At 38.5% G+C, this 17596-nt stretch overlaps 1 protein-coding gene across 1 annotated transcript; it reads right to left on the bottom strand.

The window, feature by feature from the left end:
* Nucleotides 1–792: 792 nt before the first annotated feature.
* Nucleotides 793–16301, bottom strand: MYOZ2 (myozenin 2). Its single transcript, XM_069012559.1, has 6 exons — nucleotides 16147–16301; nucleotides 15494–15597; nucleotides 10369–10538; nucleotides 8814–8943; nucleotides 7499–7682; nucleotides 793–1224 (listed from the first exon to the last, which is right to left on the bottom strand). Exons 2-6 carry the CDS (start codon nucleotides 15567–15569, stop codon nucleotides 993–995), a joined length of 792 nt encoding a protein of 263 aa, XP_068868660.1. The 5' UTR covers nucleotides 15570–15597; nucleotides 16147–16301; the 3' UTR covers nucleotides 793–992.
* Nucleotides 16302–17596: the final 1295 nt, after the last annotated feature.

Genomic DNA, 17596 nt, shown 5'->3' with positions numbered 1-17596 from the left:
ATTTCATATTTTTGTTCAGGGCCTCTACATTTATTTGTGCTATTTGTGTGACAACGTAAATTAAAGAAAATGGATGGCAGAATTTCCTTTGCCAACTACCTGCCTTGAAATGATATTTGAAAAACACATATGCTTATATTTATAAAATACCAGAGCTTGTCAGTATATCAAGAGCAAGAAAATTCTCTTGCTTTTAAGTCTCAGTGTACACTGTGGCTGTAGGGGAAAAGGTCTATAAAATTTCTTTCTAGTAATAAAAGTATTTGTGGTAACAGAGCTTGGTGATACCATTTTTGTATGTTTGACATAACCAGTCATTGCTGGGCTTTTTAGCTGTGAATAATACAAACATTCTAGACATCCAGGAAATACCTCTGTACTTTTTCATACCACTACGTAATCCTCGTCATTGCCAAATTTACTGAGTTTTCTGTAAACAAATCCAGGTGACACAGGCACTGATGTGTGTCATAAAAGTTGAGGAAGAGTCAGAAAGGAGGAAAATGGCCTGAACTTGCTGTCACTGAAGTAATGACACAGTTCTTAACTTGGGCCAAAGGCAGCGTTTGGGAAGAAGGTTGGTTTGTCAGAGCTTATCTTGAAGTAGGCAGGACTTGGGGTGCATTGAGTACAGACTTTGCTTGGTTGTTTTCCCTAAATCACCGTGCCTATCAAGTCAAGTCCCTTGAGAGTAGTGTTACTTTTTTCTTCTTGGTACACTTGTTCTTAAATGACAATCAAAGATTTCAGAAAGTAAAAGAAGAACATGTAAACAAATAGAAAATATCACTGTTGTATTTTCCAAGTTACTTTATTTAGCTCATGTTTACAGATGAAACTGGGTGCCAGAAAAGAGACACTGCATCCGACATTATTACTTATACTCCGGCTTCCAAGGAAAAATTTTGTCAGTAGCCTTTAGTAGTATTTGGACCAAAAATACACAGATGTGCAGCTTTCAGCATTTTGTACCATGTAGAATGCAGCCTCTCTCACAGGTCCTCTGTTTCTGGAACGGTGTTGGATTCCGCAGGCTGAATGAACACTACAGGGATATTCTCGGATGTCCACCCTTTGGGAGTCCTGTTGAAGGATCTTCTGGCAGCAAGAGGGTTTGCAAGGATCATGAATCTGGGATCGTTTAGCATCAGCATATTATAATCTGGTACCTTGAATTTAACCAGCTTTGATGCTCTCTCAAAACCACCAAAGGGAGTGGCAACTCTGTAGATATCAGAGAAATAAAAGTTAAATATGATTTTAAAAATACTTGTTTTCTTTTCCTCCCAGAAGCTGAAAAGAACAGATTTTTGTTCCAATTTCTTGTCTACATTTTCAAGCTTTGGGGGAAAGTATGCTGTTTGTTTTTCTGGGAAATTCTCTTTAAGATCTGATTTATTTCCCCTTAGATAAATCTTGCAGCCTTATTAAAAATTCAAATGGATGGAAAAGCTGAGAGAAAAAGATGTTACAAGAAAACCCTGTAACTGGTGAGTCACAGTTACTAAACTTATTTTGTTGGTGATAAGTTGATAAGTCTGAAACTGTAGCTCAACACATTCTCTCTAGCAAGTAATTAGTTCAGAAACTTCTCACCCCGTTTTCTCCTCTCCTCAGCTGCTTGTTCCTCCCACTACACTGTTTCAGCACCATATTGTTGTACCAGTTAGAATGTATGTGGGTTGTGCTATAAACTCGGGTCACTTATGTGATCTGGGTTAAACAAAGACCCTTCAAAACAAAGGAGCACTTCAAAATCCAAATTATTTCAGCAGTCTAGTAGGGTCGAGCAATTGTAGCAATACAAGTGAAGAGGAGTGGAGCTTAATGAGTGAAGCCGAAAAGAACAGCCAAAGACAACAGGCTCTGGAAGGGAGGGAATGGGTGAGGACTTGATACACCAGCTTTGTTTCTGAAGAAAATGTTTATGTAACTAAACCTTGAAACACTGTTCACCCAGCGTTTTTCATGTTATTTAAATGTAAATTTCCCTCAGGCAGTAAGCCTGAGAAACTGAAAGATAAGGAATACTAAGCTGGAGCTGACTGTTACATCCATTTGGAAATACTTTAAAACAACAGTATTTCCAAATACCTCCCATGATCTTCTGTATATACAGGTTTCAGACTGAAAAAAAACCCTTGAGTTTTCCCGTCACTTCTTCCAGCTTCCTTTGTACAAACAAACAGACTATGGTATGTGCTCTGCATTTTGATCAGCTGCATAACTTTGCTGGGATGTATTCTAGCCAGTGAAGAGTGTCAGATTTTCAAATTGCACAAGAGCACCTGGTTTATGCAAAGCCAGATATGTAATGGCATAGGAAAATGAATTTCTGTTGAAATGGAATTTCACCAGCCTTGGTATATTTTGTGTGTGGTACAGAACAACAGATCTGATGGAATATATTTCCAGTGGCTCCAGGTATTATAGCAGAAGCCCAGAGAAATTAATACCAACAGAAACTAAAAGACATAATTTGAAGATCTGTCTAGGATTTTCAGCAGGGTAAAACCCCTAAATTTTGTACTAAGGATTAAGTATGCATACACAAAAAGAAAAGATTAGTTCAGAAAAATGAATCTGTGACATAAAAGAAATGGTGCTGCTCTGTCATTACATGGATGATTCACTGCATTTTGGTACGAGCAGCATTTGTTGAAGGGGATGGTGTTAACTTCAAAGCATCAGTCCTGGGAGATATAAAAAATCGTGCAAGCTCTGGGCATGCACCCTCACTGAGAGAAGAACACTGCTTTGGGTTAAGCTCTAAAAATGTTTCTCAGATGATGATAAGACAAGGTGTTGCAGCAGCAGCAGCCAGTCCAGGCATTAAACTCTCTTGAGGTCAAAGGAAATTGTTTATCCAAAGTTGGTATCAAGCCTGTGGTATCAAGCTTTTCTTGTGGAGCTGTCTTCTAGGTCACAATGTCAACATGGATACCGTATGATACTGATTAAAAATAATTGCTTGGTAATTGGCACAGAGTGAATGTAGTGATCTACATCTCCCCGGATAATAAATATTGTTTTAATTGCTGCCCTAATTACGATACACATTCTCACATTGTTGTGATGTTAATTATCATTGATATGTATATTAAAGGAATAATCCAAATAAGCAGAATTAAAATAGTTGTATAAATTGCAAAACAATTCTGTTGTCTAAAACATCCTCTTTGTAGTATTTATGGGTTTTAAATAGAGTGTATTTCTGTATGTAACAGAAGCAGGAGGGCTTTCTTTGGAAATTCTTTTGTGGCACAAATTCTTTTGTGGCACATCTTTTGTGGCAAAACACCCCCCTGTAGTTGCTATACAAAGTCTGGCCTCAGAGAACTCTGTATTCCTGCCTTATAGGCAGGGGCACATGATGATTGACAGAAAGGAGAGTAGAGTAATTGGCTAATAGGTGTTGATTTTCCTTTACAGCAGCAGTAAATATATTCTTGTGAGCAATAACTTGTCTGACAACATGGTGTTGTAATGACCTCTGTTGTGTGCACATCAGCTGTGCTACTTGAGCTCTGATTCATTGTATAGAAGCCTAAATCTCATGCCTAAAAACTTCCAGTAGTCATTGCTCATAATTAGGGCGGAAATGCTGGTTCAGAGCCATAGGAAATAGCAGCAGGAAGGGTAACAGATTGTTTAATATTCGCTTTGCATATTCCTAAAAAGTAGGTGCTTGATTTAACAATAGCAGGCACAATCATGTTTATTTTTAGCTGTTGTTTTAGCAGGCTTTCTTTTTAATTTTTTACCCTTAGTCTTTCTTATTAAATATTATATTGTGTCGACATTGGAGACTGCTTGTAGCTTATGATTGGGGAAAGTCTGAAGAAATGTTTTAACTGCATTCGATTAGCACCCTCAGTTACATAATTACAAAAGATGCGAGTTTCATATTTTAAAATGGGAATGTCATTCATAGAACATTTTGCTTATTGTCAATTCTGCAAAAAAAATGAGACATAGGAGCAAATAATTTGACCCTGAAAAATGCTCAGAGCTTCGTGGGAGCTTAGTGCAAGAGCTAATGCTAATTTCACAGAGGTATTCGGGTGCTAAGGAACTGGCTAAGCACCCAGCTCCCGCTAATCTCACATCACTTCAAGTTAGCACCCAAAATTTCTGTGAGACTCTGGATCTTAGCATTTTGTAATAGACTTCAGAATCCATGAATCAATGAAAACAGAGCCCAGTCCAGATGGACTGGATTCCTGTAGTGCTTTTGAAAGGATAGTCTTTGGGTATTGAGAAAGCTGAGTGAGAATTTATCTGGAAGGAGAGGCAGAACTAGTCCGACTTGCTTGTCCTATGTGAGTAAGATGTAGTGCTTTGTATATTACTCATAATCCTACCTTTGACATTTTATCCAGCTCCAAGGAAGCAGATGGAATAAAGGTACTAATTTAAGTAATATTATAAACTCCTTAGCAAATGCAGATTCATGCTGCTTTCCCACAGATTGATTACTTGGTGCTGGTAAAAGAGACAAGAAATTTTTTCACTAGTAAATGCTTCTTCAATCCTAAAAGGAATGAATCTCCCAGAGAAACCAGATGGCATGGTCTGTTCTGCAGTATTTCTCTGCTAGCACAGATTCGTTTTCATCTCTGAGGAGAAGGAGTGTGCAGTGTGTGTTCAGAGCCCCTCTGAGCCCCGTTTCTCTCTTGCCGTGCTGTGCTGTCAGAGCACTGCTGGCTGGCTCGCAGACAGCCCTGCCTCACAGGGCAAACCGGCCTGACATTTGCTGCCACGGCTCTTCCTCCAGTGACCTGCCAACACTGCAAGGTCCCTGCAGCTTAAAATGAGTACTAGACTCCAACTAATACCTCTACGAATTCCTTATTTGTTTTTAAAAATTCCTTAGTGTTATAAAAATTGCACTGCTGCAGGATCCAGAGTCACCACTGCTGGACAGCAGGAGAAAAAATCTGGATGCTGTTTAGTGCTGAATATACTTTTAAGCTGTGAATGTGTGTCTCAGTTCCAACACCTCCCTACCTGCTCAGGTTGTGCTGCTTTTCAGTTTGTTGTGTAACAAGGAAAGCTGGAAGGAACCTGAAATGGTCTGCAAAGTCTGAGTGCAATTTCAACAGACGCCAGTGAATGAACCGGGAAGGATCTCAGGCCCTATTCCCTTGGGAATGCTATGCCTCACACTTGCTGTTAACCACACCCCCTCCTGACTAATGGTGACTGTACCAGTGCTTTGCAGGAGAACAAACACATGGCACTTTACTGGATGATGAAGCAGGATAGAAAGCCTAGATAGATACCCTAGCTGATAACAAAATGGTGCTATTATATCACACTTTAATTGTTTAATACAGTATCATTTGCTTTCTCTCCAAGACTGCAATTAAACAAGCCAAGGATGCTGTGACCTAGATGCACAGAATGACTTAGTAGGATCTAAACACAGAAGTCCGGTTAGCCTTCTTCTGCTGGATAGCTTGGCATGGAGTGTGCTGTTTTGAATTCCATCATCAAACACTTTTCCTGCACATTTTTAGGAGTGTAGACATCTAAGTCATGGCCATAAAATCCTCTCCACAAGATGAGTATCTTGAATTTTAATTTTTCAAATTCTCAATTTCTTTTTGAATCTGCTAGAAAACATAAGTCTGACTGTAAGTTGTAACAGGCCCTTTTCTAGGGCCACCAGGCATCCTTTTCTACTGGATATCATTTTTTTTCCACAAGAAGGAGAGTTGTGGTAGACTATGTTGATATATTTTTGGTTTGAATTTACCAGTTTCACAGTCTGGATCTGGATTTATGTGCCAGATTTTAGTTTTTTATGGCAGTTATGAGGGAGAACATTGAGCTTTTCCTTATAAGAATGCATATATGTTCAAGAAATTCAGACTGTGGTGAGCCACAGTTCTGCCATGTCATACACAGAGAAAATCCACATAAAAAGAAATCCAAATAGTTAGTGTTGTAAAGAGGGCAGCTAACAGAACCTAGGACCACAGAGAAAGCCTAAAAATCCACAAAGAAGCCGTCAGACACCGTCTCAAGACACATATCCCTGTTAATGGAGTCTCTGTGCCCTGTCTGATGCTATTCTTCACAATAATGAGTACCACCTCTTGTGAGAGGGAGAGCTGATTCTGTTTCCATGTATATGTATCTTTAGCATTTTTTCTTGGGCTCTTTATTTTTTTTATTTTTTTTTTCAGTTACAATAAGCACAGTACATAAACTGTGCTGTTACTGTTCCAATGTTGGCAGCTGTGGCACAACTCTGACTTGCATTTGCTATTTTGTCTGCTGAGAAGAGTGTGCCACACAGACTCAATTATTAACATGGCAATGTATACTGCTGCTAGGAAATCAGAATTAATGCAGTGTCTGCAGTGCCAATTTTGATGTTGAATTGTGTAATGTTTTAGTATTTGCACACATAGTTGAGGCCCACATCAACATCAGGAACACAAGTGATGTTTGTGATATTTTTCTCTAAGTTTGTATTGCCATGGACCATTTTCTTTTTCAATAGATTGCTGTCTGGCCTTTTGAGGAGGGGTTTTGGTTTGGCTCAGCTGTCTGGAACTCAGCCGGGTTGTCCATTACTTCAGTAAATAAAAATAGCGTAAATGGAATGAAAGACAGCGAAAGACATGAGTAAGGATTTGCTTTAAAGTTTTAAAAACCCAAAGTTGTCCATATAGCTAGAAGTTCTACTGAAAGCTGTAACACACTAGATGCTATGTAAATAAAACAATGTTTGATCTGTTAATTTGTTGCTGAAGGTTGTCAAAGATATAAACATGTTCTACTGCAATAAAATAGGAAATCATCTAACTGTTTAGTGTGAGGGATTGGTTGTGGGATAAAGTCCATTGCACTGTCATTGCCTAAAACAAAGCCGTGTGAGTTGTATTAAAAAGGAATGGCTTGCATTATACAACTTGGAAACAAAGTTCAGACTGAGGGTTTCCCTGAGAGATCTTATGACACCATACCTACTGAAGTCAACAATGGGCATCCTGAAAGGAGTTTGAAGCTCATATTTCCCTCATATTTATTTATTGAGTACACTGAATCACAGAATCAAAGAAACATAGAAGGTTTGGGTTGGAAGGGCTCTTAAGTATGATTTATTTCTAACTGCCTGCCATGGGCAGGGAGACCTTTCACTAGACCAGGTTGCTCAGAGCTCCATCCAGCCTGGCCTTGAACACTTCCAGGACTGGGCATCCACAACTTCTCTGGGCACTGGATTCTGATACTTTCCTTCTTTCAATATTTTTAGCAATTTATCTTATATTCCTAGTTCTACAATTTGAATTTGGGCCCATACTTTAGAGATAGACTCATTTCCTCCTTAATGCTCTTGTTGCCACTTGTAATCTCTGTGCATGTTCCTGTTTATGCACACACTTGCAAACACAGGTGGTACGGTTTTTAAAGCTGGTGGAAACATTTTATTTCATAGTCATTTTCCTCTGGTCAGTAAAATTCAGTTTTCATTCAGGATTACCTGTTAAAGCTCCTGTAGTCAGGCAGTTCCGGCTTTGCTTCAGGTGTAAAAAGTTTAGGATATAAAGCTTCCAGCAGTTCTGGATCATCCCTAATCGCTTCTATCCAGGGAGACTGGTAATACTTTGGCACGGCAGTAGTGTTGAACTTTTCAGGAGGAATTTCTTTCAGTGGTCCAGAATATCCTGCAATGTGATCGAGGTAAAACGATTATAATGTTGCTTTGTGTTTTCTGCTTCCTTGCCACCATCCTGTGAAAATGTGAACAAAAAGATTTTTAAAACAGCCTTTTGATTAAAACGAAGATCATTCTACCTCTTTGAGTGAAATTTTCCACAAGTACATCCACATCTAGTTCTTTAAATTATTTCCTTCTATAAACTTAAACCCCTCTGTGGCTTAATATCTACCCCTTTCACCAGACCTTTTCTGCCTAAAGAAAGGCTTAAAGATTTGTATCATGTCTTAGCAATGGAAATGGCCTCTGTTTGCATTGTGTTTGGCCAAAGGATGCACAGAGCCTCAGCAGTCACCAACAGAGCGGGACTGACCTAGTTTACATGGACTGGAAAAGGTCTGCACAAAACATGCATTGAGTAATTCTGAACAAAGAATGAATTTGTAAAAACCATGGACTGCTCATGGATAATTCATAAACAGGAAGAAGGGCTATATCACTGAATAAATTAATTAAAACAAATTAGCCTTCTCTAATCTTTAAAGAATACAAAATAAGGCCTTATTGTAACTCACGCCTTTAAATAAAGCCAACAGTACCCTCACAGTTAAAGATTTAAAAAAGAACAGTTTATGCAGCCAGAGGCAAATTCCTTTTAAAGTTACTCCTCTCTAAAGAGTTCTAGCAAAACTCAGTGGCTTCAGATTTACATTTATGGATAATTAAACTACAATGAATAACTTTCAGACTGTTGGGCAGGGTGTTGCATATTGGAAACAATGGTTTGGCAAAGGAAAATCAGTATATTAATGTGGTTTTAAATCAGAGGATCTCTTTCTCAGTGTTTTTAAGACCTGTAAATATAGGAGCAATCTCTTCTTGATATTAACATATGTTTTCAGTAAAGAGAGAAGTAGTACGAAAGGTATATCATATCTTTTAAAAATGAACACAGGCAACTAAGAGCATCACTTTACATTTCTGGGAGAGGCTCTGATTAGTTACCTGACTCAAATGTATCTATTTCTAATATTAGTCTATTAAGAAATTCTTGTTGAAGTTACTGTCTTAAAAAATGGCCATCTCTTTGCTATGAAATGAGATGAAATCTATTTAGTGCAGTAGAGTCACATATTACCTGGGGCAATGTTGTCAGGGTGTGGAGGGCTCCGGGGATCAGGTGTGTTGGGAGGTGTCATTGGGGCGTGCTGGGGAATTCCTTCCACACTGAGGCCGTCCATTCTGACACTCTGGATGGGCTCTCCACGCTGTATTCAGACAGAAGGAAGTTGCACTTGCAGGTATGTGATTCTCTGGGGAGGCTGCAGTAATACTCTGATTTACAGCCCAGATCTGATTCCCAGAGTGTACAATCCTAAAGAACACTGTCCTGCTGTTTGGTACAGCATTCCCTTCACACTTAAATTGTCTAAGTAACCAAAAATGAGCATTTTTTCAGTCACTAGACACTAGAGGCTGTTCTGTGCCAGACAGGGCACCCATGCTACCCAAAGGGTCAAGAAATCTGGCAAGTTTGAGCCCTTTGAGTTTCAAAGCATTGATTCTTCAAAGTGTCTCTTCCCCTATCAGTTGAAAACTCACTGCATTTGTTAAACTGCTTTTGTTTGGGATTGTCTTTTCCTTTATTTGTAATAGAAATAACAACTTGAGTGCAGGTCACTTTCTGGAGATTCATGATATGCTGTTATTTTCCACCCTCCTATTGGGTTATCAGTTCTGAGGAAACATCCAAAGGCTTAATCATTGTTGCATAAATATAGAATTAGAGTCTCATAAGAAGTCAGCATCTTATTTTAGCTATGACACATAGGCTAAAAGCAATTCAAATATAGACTGGTTTAGAGTAAGAGTTTCTTGAAGTAGGAAAGCAAACAAATAATACTTGTTTAAGCTTGAAACAACAACAAAAAAAGATCAAGGCCGAATGTTTTCTAGTCATCCTGAACTATGTTAGAAAGATTAACTTTGGCAGGCAGAATCATAAAGATGATGAAGACACCACCAGCGGTGCTAAATAGACACTTAGGGGAGGGAACAGGAGCCAGAGGCATCGTTTTTTCATGTGTTGGAATGTCATACTGACTGCAAACTATTTGTACCCTGTGATTTTGGGGGGGAAAAGTGGACTAGAGGGAAATGGATTTGTCAGACAGTAGCAAAATCATGGAATTGCTTACAGAATTCTGACAAGATTGATGGTGTGCTCAGAATTTATCTGTGTAGCTTCTAATACTCAGTAGAGGGAGAAAGGGGGGACAGTATTCATAGATCAGCTTTTAAATAATAGTGTTTAGTAATAGCCTTGGGTGCTCAATGGAGTTATTCAGATTTTTTTTATATGGGATTTCTTTTGTGCAGATCTATTTTAAAAAGGCAGATTTATCAAAGCTCGAACTTGATCCCGTTTTATCCCAGTGTAACTTAACTTTTGTTGAGCAAGTGATCAAAGATGTTGGAAATAGCTATTCCATATAAAAAGAAATGTAATTTTTTTTTTATTTGTCTATAGGATCTCATTTAATAAAATACAGTTGGCTCACTGCTTCTTAGCCTTATTCTAGGATTTTGCTTTTATTCTTCCTGAAACTACAAATAGATCATGCACAATGTGTATCACAAGCACCGAAGGAACCCAATCCAGAATCATTAATAAGTCATTACAAAATACTCACATTTCTTGGCTTGTTTGCCACGTAATGATAATTTTCATACGTGTATTTGTCAGATCTCCGCTGGCGTCTCTTGAAGAGCCTGGCACCTCTGTTGCTGAGCGTCGACAGTTCCTCCACCATGATATCTCTGGGCGTGCTGACCTTTTTTCCAAGGTTCAGGCTGGGTGAGACTGCAATGCAATGGGTAAATACAAACCTCTGTTTGTCTGCAATGCCTGATATTCCATGCCCTGAACCTGAAATCCAACATGTTCATGCATACTTAGCTAACAAATAGCGCAGCGTCACATGGTGTTAGTGAAATTAAGCCTTCTTCCAGAATTTTGGAGGTTATTGAACACCACAAACCTCTATTTTCCAAGATGATAAGCACCTCAAACTCCAGATTTGCTTCAGCTGTTATCAAGATCAGATCTATAGTGTCCCACACACTATATTAATAGCAGGCTAGTAAAAACTGGCTTCTGCTGAAACTGGGAACAACATTCCTTCTGATCCCAGTGTTCCCACATCAAACCTTCAGTTAACTTTCTGTGTCCTGCATTGGATAGATAAGGGAGAACCCCTTTTAAACATATCTACCAGTCTCTATTAAATACTGGTTTTAAACTATTTTTAAACTAACTTTCAAAATAAGCTCAAGATATGGAAAACGGGAGTCCTAACAGAGAATTCTAACTAATTTAGACCATTTTGGGGTTTATTTTCTCCAAGAGGAAACTGAAGTACTGGATGCATATTTCTTAATTCACTACTTGGGGAAAATGTCTTCTATGTCTTTATTCACATCCTGTGGTATTTGAAAAGGAGAATGCATAAGCAAGAGAAGGGGAGATCAATCAGGACTGTAAACAAAGAATTCTGAATGTCAGAATTCCTATGGTCATCTTCATGGCAGTGTTCTGGTAACTGGGATGCTGCTGGCACTGAGCAAGCTATTGCTTAGTGACTGAACTCTCACTAAATGTCCTCAAGCTAGAAACAAAACTTAAACCTTAAAATACAGGAAGCTAAACAATAAAGAAACCATTTTCTATGTTTTTGCTTAGAATGCTGCAGAATTTAAGAAATATAACAATAGTAGGACATTCTAGGCTTCACATATTCTTATAGTCTCCAGGACTTAAAATTCTGAACTTTGACATGAAATGAAGGCAAATTGTATGTACTAAGTAACTTGCTAGTAAGCAAGGAGGCCCAGTTTAAACTTAACATTACAAATTAATTAACTGCAGAAGGTACCTATTGCCAAAGTCAATATTGCAAATTAAGAGTTTTGTTTTGAGTAAATGGCATGTGTCTCCTAGTAACTTTATGTTGGAAAAACAATGTGATGTGCTGACATTTAGGAAAACTTAATTGAGACAGGTATATTAAATATTTAGCTGAAGCTGGATAGACAAGAGTTTTCCACGTAGTAAATCAAACAAGTTGATGGGCCCTGGAGTGCATCACTGTTGATCCATTTCTGTCCATACCAATTTCAATTGAAAGTTTGCAGTGGATTTCACTGCAACAAGAACAAGTTAACTGGCTCATGAACTGGATTGTGCACTTCAGCTTTAAAAATAGTGTGTGTAAAGAATCCTAACAACCTCCTGTTATTTAAGAGACAGTTACAAAACAGAGACTTCTTAACATGGAAGAAAATGACTCAGCTTGCCCAGTGTAGCCCTATCAGTGACTGATAGTGGTGGGATTTTGGCTCTGAGGTGGAGATAACTGCCCTGGTTATTGGCCTGTGGCCTGAAATTTAGACCTCAAATCATATTTTGATTTTATCATTTCTCAAAATGACTGCAGGGGTAGAGACTGCTGGATGGTTTTACGTTAGTAGGAAATAAGAAATTCACCCCACAAATCAGCAACATTTTCACATAGAAAAGCTTTTGTTGTTTGTACACAGAATGGGGAGCGTACACATCCTCAGAGACTGGGGTGCCAAGGCAATTGCAGAGCTCTGTCCAAACCACTCGGGATTCTTCTGGGACACTCTGGGTGTTATCTATTTTGGGCCTTGTTGTTCCCTTACATACACACTGTTCCTGTTAATGTTAACTGAAGGCTCCAAGCTACTTTGTACCCTTCCGTTGTGTACTATTGTGTATCCAGGCAGCATCCCGAAATTGTAAGTGTAAAGTTCATTTGAATTCCTTGCCAACTAAAATCTAATCATCTGTCTAGTTTTATGATGTGTCTAGGGATAGTTGCAGTGTCAGTGCAGATAAGGTGATGAAGAATGAGAGAAGGAGGACATTTAGAGGATGACAGAAAGAGAACTTCAATGTCAGAGATGGACATTGAAAATAATGCTGAAAGTTTAATTCATAGTTTAATCCTAATCTTAACCTTTTAACTTCATTTCTTTAATTTGTTCCTGCCAAGTCCACCTTGTCCTGTGCTTAAAATCACAGCAGATTGTATTTAAATATGATTTATATAGTTCTTCCTGCATTCACTACCTAATACTCCTTTAATCCTTCAGTTTACAATCTTCTAAATACCTTAATCTGGACTATAAACTTTAATAATAAATATTGGATAGTGTGTTTGTTGTAGTATCAGAAATAAGATTTTTTAACTGTATCAGAAAAGATAGTTAACCATGTAGATACTAAAGAATGCATTTAAGAAGTAGTATAGAACTGGACATGGGATTTAAGTGATGAACTCCAAGGACTTCCTTAAACATATGTATTTACATCCAAGTTTACCTCTACCAAGTAGTCTTAGAAATGTGACAATTAGTCCAAGTCTGCCAGTGACAAACCAAGAGCTTGAGGAGGTCACTGTGTGCACACACTGATTTACTCATATATGGTCTCTTTGAGACCATAAGAAGGTTTACAGTTGGTGTCTATTCCTGCAGCATTTCATGATGTGTCCAATTTCTCTAAAAAATGGGACAAAGTCACGTCCCATAAGCCAACAGCAGAGGTGGACTTTCAGTCTTCACCAGTCTTGCCCAGATGTTGGTAATCTCAGACACTGGCAAAAAACTTGGCTGGTTTTGGAGTTTTTCAACAGCTGTTTCTGCTATGAACATCTTTTAACAAGGAGGTGGAGAGTCACTGTTTACCTAAAAGCCTTATAGTAAACAGGGTCAGCAATAAAAATGCAGTAGGAATTCTTTCACCACGGTGCTGGGGCTTGTTATAGAACCTTCTGTTACTGTGTACCTGTGTTAGCAGTGGAGATTTTCACAGGGCTGTGAGACTGGCTGGAACTGTACACTTAATTTTGATGTAATTACCAGTCGCAGGACTGTCATTAGAAATACTGATGCAGAGCCCAGAAAGACAGCAGTTCACCTTCTAGATCTCAAGGTAAGCTCGTTGAATTAACAATTCAGGGCAAAACAAAATGTCAAAAATTAGTAGAGCTGAATTCAGCCATTTAAATTCCAGATTTTTCCAAGGCTTGTTCAGATTTGGTCCCAAAGAACTGGCTTATACTTTGTGTCACTACATCTTTGGTTATCCTTCTGTTTTCTGTCTGGCTTCACTGAGCTTGTTATCAGTTTCAGTCTCTTATGACACCTATTTCATGGACTTTCATAGTTTTTTTGTAATATATAAATATCCCAGGCGTCCAAAGAAGAGGCAAAAATAGAATGTTTTCTAAGAATTGCCTTCAGTAGCCATGTATCACAGCATATCTTGCAGGATAAGCTGCCATAACTACGAGTATGAATCTTGACAGCAAATCTGATAATATGTAAATAATAAAAGGGAAGATTATGTGGGGCAAATGTTAAGCATCAGCACAAACTATCCAAATACGCCAATGATTTCAAGGGATGTGTGCTACGTTTATTGGTATTGCTATGAATAGTAGCAACATTTACCATGTGAAATGCCTGGTTCCAAACAAACATATGAAAGACTATTTTTTTCCTTTTGCCCTGAAGAGCTTGCAGGCTATTTCAGGCACATGTACTGCTTGGGTTTACAATACCAAAAAAGAAGGGGTTGTAATGAAATCTGGAAGGGCAGACTGGCTTCCAGACTTGCGTGCATGTTCAGTGGAGAATGGAAATAGGAAAGAGGTATTTGCTTAGGAATAGAAACTTCAGAAAAAAATGTCTGGAAATTTCAGAAGGAGTAGGACCAGGCACTGAAACTCATAGCTTCTTTTTCTAAAAATTCTTAAGTCTCTCACCCTACTCTTCATGTAATTGCAATGGTCATCAAGTGAGTGCAGAAACAATCCACAAGTTCTTTGAAACAGAAGTCCACTGGAAAGATTTTCAAAACTGGAATTCAGTGTTCAGTATTTCATTCCATGAAAGTGGTATAACTTTCATAAATTCTAAATATTAATGCAGCTCCCTGTTGTTCCAGGGAGGCTTGTGGGGTGCTTATCACTTTTAGAAAATTGGTCTTTTAGTAGATGGTAAAAAAGACTTCTTGAGCAGGATTGGAAGGCTCTCCAAAAGCATCCAGCACATGCCTAATGAAAGCCAAGCTGATTTGTATTCCCAGCTGAGTTAATTGCTTCTTAAGGTCTTATGCTAGAAGCATAACTTCAAGAACCTGTTTTAGAAAATCAAACAACCTTCTCCTAAGTGCCTTCATTTTCATCGGTGCAACAACAGAGAAGTAAAAGTTCCGTCAAATAAGATTAATTGGTGGCTGTGCATTAGAGAGACTGCCAAGAGCTAGTAAAATGTGTTAGTTACAAAGACCAGATTTGAGAGGAACAGAGATGTAAACACTTGATTCAAAATTTTTTATCATTTATATGAAAAAGCAGAGTGAAACAGAGGAAAAAAAAGGAAGGTACAGGTCATTATGTTTCTTAGATGATAGCCTTTTAAAATGGAATGAAGTCATGTTATTAACCCCAAATAATGTTCTGAAAGGCTATCCTAGCAGAATGTACATCAGCTGTTAGATTACTTCATTCCTCCACAGCAGTTGTTCATCTGAAAATAGCTTTCAAATGAAAAGAGGCAACTACAAAAGGATTAGTTACCATAGGCAGCATGATACTCCCACAAGATTATTTATGGCAAAACACCCAGAGACAAAGCTGTAACAGAGTTAAACTCTATGATTAAAAAAATGTATTAGGGAGGGCTAGAGGACATTGCATATGCAGCAAGCTGGGTTCAGTGCTATACCAGTTCTGTGTATTTCATCCATAATGGCTGATGCTTGCTCTTTCCTCTCTTTGACCAGGGCAGAATCTGATAACATTGTGATTTTCTGATACGATTTTTCCTCGCTGCAAAAAAACAACACATTTTTTACATTGTTGAGCCAGCGCACACAATTTGGCCAACTTTCATTTCCAGCAGCCTGTTTAAAATGGCCAAACAGTGAAGTCAGGGGTTTCTGACTGAGAAATACTGCACTGCAAAATGCACTGGCAGTTCTTGCTTACAGACAGATGTTAGGACATGTTTTGATGGATAGAAGATTCAAAGGAATGGACTTTGAGTTGGTTACATAAATTCTTCAGCAAAAATCAGTGTCAGGGTCTAGGCCTTCTCACATCTACTCACTATACTACAAGATGTAAATTCCTAACTAATTTTCATTTACATCTTGGTTTATGTTTTCAGAATTGTTACATTTTGGAATTTCTTAATCTAATAAAGAATTTGAGGAATGAAACTAGTTCCTCTGGCGTCTTTAAAGAAGGCTCATTTCTGACTAAGTAAAAATATAAACATCTTTTAAATTGCAGAGTCAGGAGGTTACATAAATGTCTTGTATATGACAGTTTGTAGGACAGACAATGTCAAAATATTTCAGGAAACAATACACTTACCCTACTGTTTTGTTGTGCAGATAAAAAGCGATGTCAACCCTTTAGCTGAGGCTTCAGAAGTTAGTTATGCATGGGGATGACCTGCCTGGTCCTGGATGGTTTGTACCCTTGTGCTGGGATCTGCATGGTACCTAGTACTGAGACAAACTGGGGGCTGATCCTCTTCAAAGGGGTTGGCATCCAGCTGACATCAACCAGTTATATATAGAATCAAACACTCCAGCCACTCATATCTTCCTGGCAAAAGAAGAGAACAGAAAAGATTCAACTGCACCCACAACAAAGAGTTTATATCCCCTTCAGATCTTATTGAAAATTTGGTGGAATGCCCCCATCGTACTTGTACAGATCATCTCCTCATCTTCTCATTGCCTTTGAGAATCATAATCTCTGTGTTATAATCAGGAAGGAGACATTTAAAAATAAGGTGTTAAGTGTATAGATAGGCAAGACTATAGCGGATGAGAATGGTATGGGCTAATCCCTCAGTGAAAGATGAAACCATGCTTCTGTAGGGGCTGATGGCTAAAGTCAGTGGCAGATGGCTGATATACAGAGGCTGCTCTGGAAAAGAAATGAGATTTTCTTCAGTATTATACATGCTAGGGAGTAATTGCTCAACAAGCACACGCCTTGCAAACTGTTACTCAAAATCCCTTCACTTTCTTTGTGCATTAGGGACAAAAAACTTTCACCAATTTGAAGCTCAGGAATATCCAGCATTCCAGGATAGTGTTGTATCAGTTTATCAAAGAAATGTGTGATTCGTAGCGTACAGATACTTCAAGCGACCAACTTTGGACAGAATAAAACAGTGGCAGAGGGGAACATTCCCCCCTTGCCCTCCTGTCTGAATGCAGCTAGATGAATTTTGGGGCAGTAAAAGCAAGGTGAAATTCTTGTATTTCTGGTTTGGATTTGAGTTTGTTTTAGGAAGTCCCTTTTTGTTGTGGAAAATGATGGTCTTATTTGGCTTGGAGGATTGATCAGAAAATTGCTTGTATCCTGACATGACAGGGGAAAGGAATTCTGTCAGTAAAGGGAATCTGGAGAGTAATAAAATAAACCAACACAACATGCAGAACTTTTCAACAAGAAGCACTTTGAGACAGGTAAAATGTATGTGCCTGATCCAATGTCCTGAAAGTCTGCCTGTCCAACTAAAAAACTGTATTATTTTTCCCTCAAGCTCTCTATTCCCTTTGCTTAGCTTTGCAAAACATATTTCTGAAATCCTGGCCATTTCTGCCCCAAAGAAATGTTCATTTTAATCCTCACCATCAGAATTGACCTCTGCTATTGCTGATTGGTGATTTTTTTTCTAGCTTTTGTGCCTGGATCAGACACTTTTAATGGTACAAACAAGCATGGTCACTGTCGTGATTGAATCTTATCTGCTCAACTAACAACTTAGAATAGTCTTAGTGGTTCACCACCAGCCTGTCAAATG

Source organism: Aphelocoma coerulescens, chromosome 4 (genome assembly GCF_041296385.1).
Source record: "Aphelocoma coerulescens isolate FSJ_1873_10779 chromosome 4, UR_Acoe_1.0, whole genome shotgun sequence".
Classification (NCBI taxonomy): domain Eukaryota; kingdom Metazoa; phylum Chordata; class Aves; order Passeriformes; family Corvidae; genus Aphelocoma; species Aphelocoma coerulescens.
Note: the sequence above shows the minus strand (reverse complement) of the source record. Positions and strands in the feature narration are given on the sequence as shown.

Coding starts and splice junctions, on each gene's coding strand:
- MYOZ2 (XM_069012559.1), bottom strand. CDS start 15,569: ATGTTATCAGATTCTGCCCTGGTCAAAGAGAGGAAAGAGCAAGCATCA. Junction 10,539..15,493: donor GGATGAAATACACAGAACTG/GTATAGCACTGA, acceptor ATTGCATTGCAG/TCTCACCCAGCCTGAACCTT. Junction 8,944..10,368: donor TGGCAAACAAGCCAAGAAAT/GTGAGTATTTTG, acceptor GTCTGAATACAG/CGTGGAGAGCCCATCCAGAG.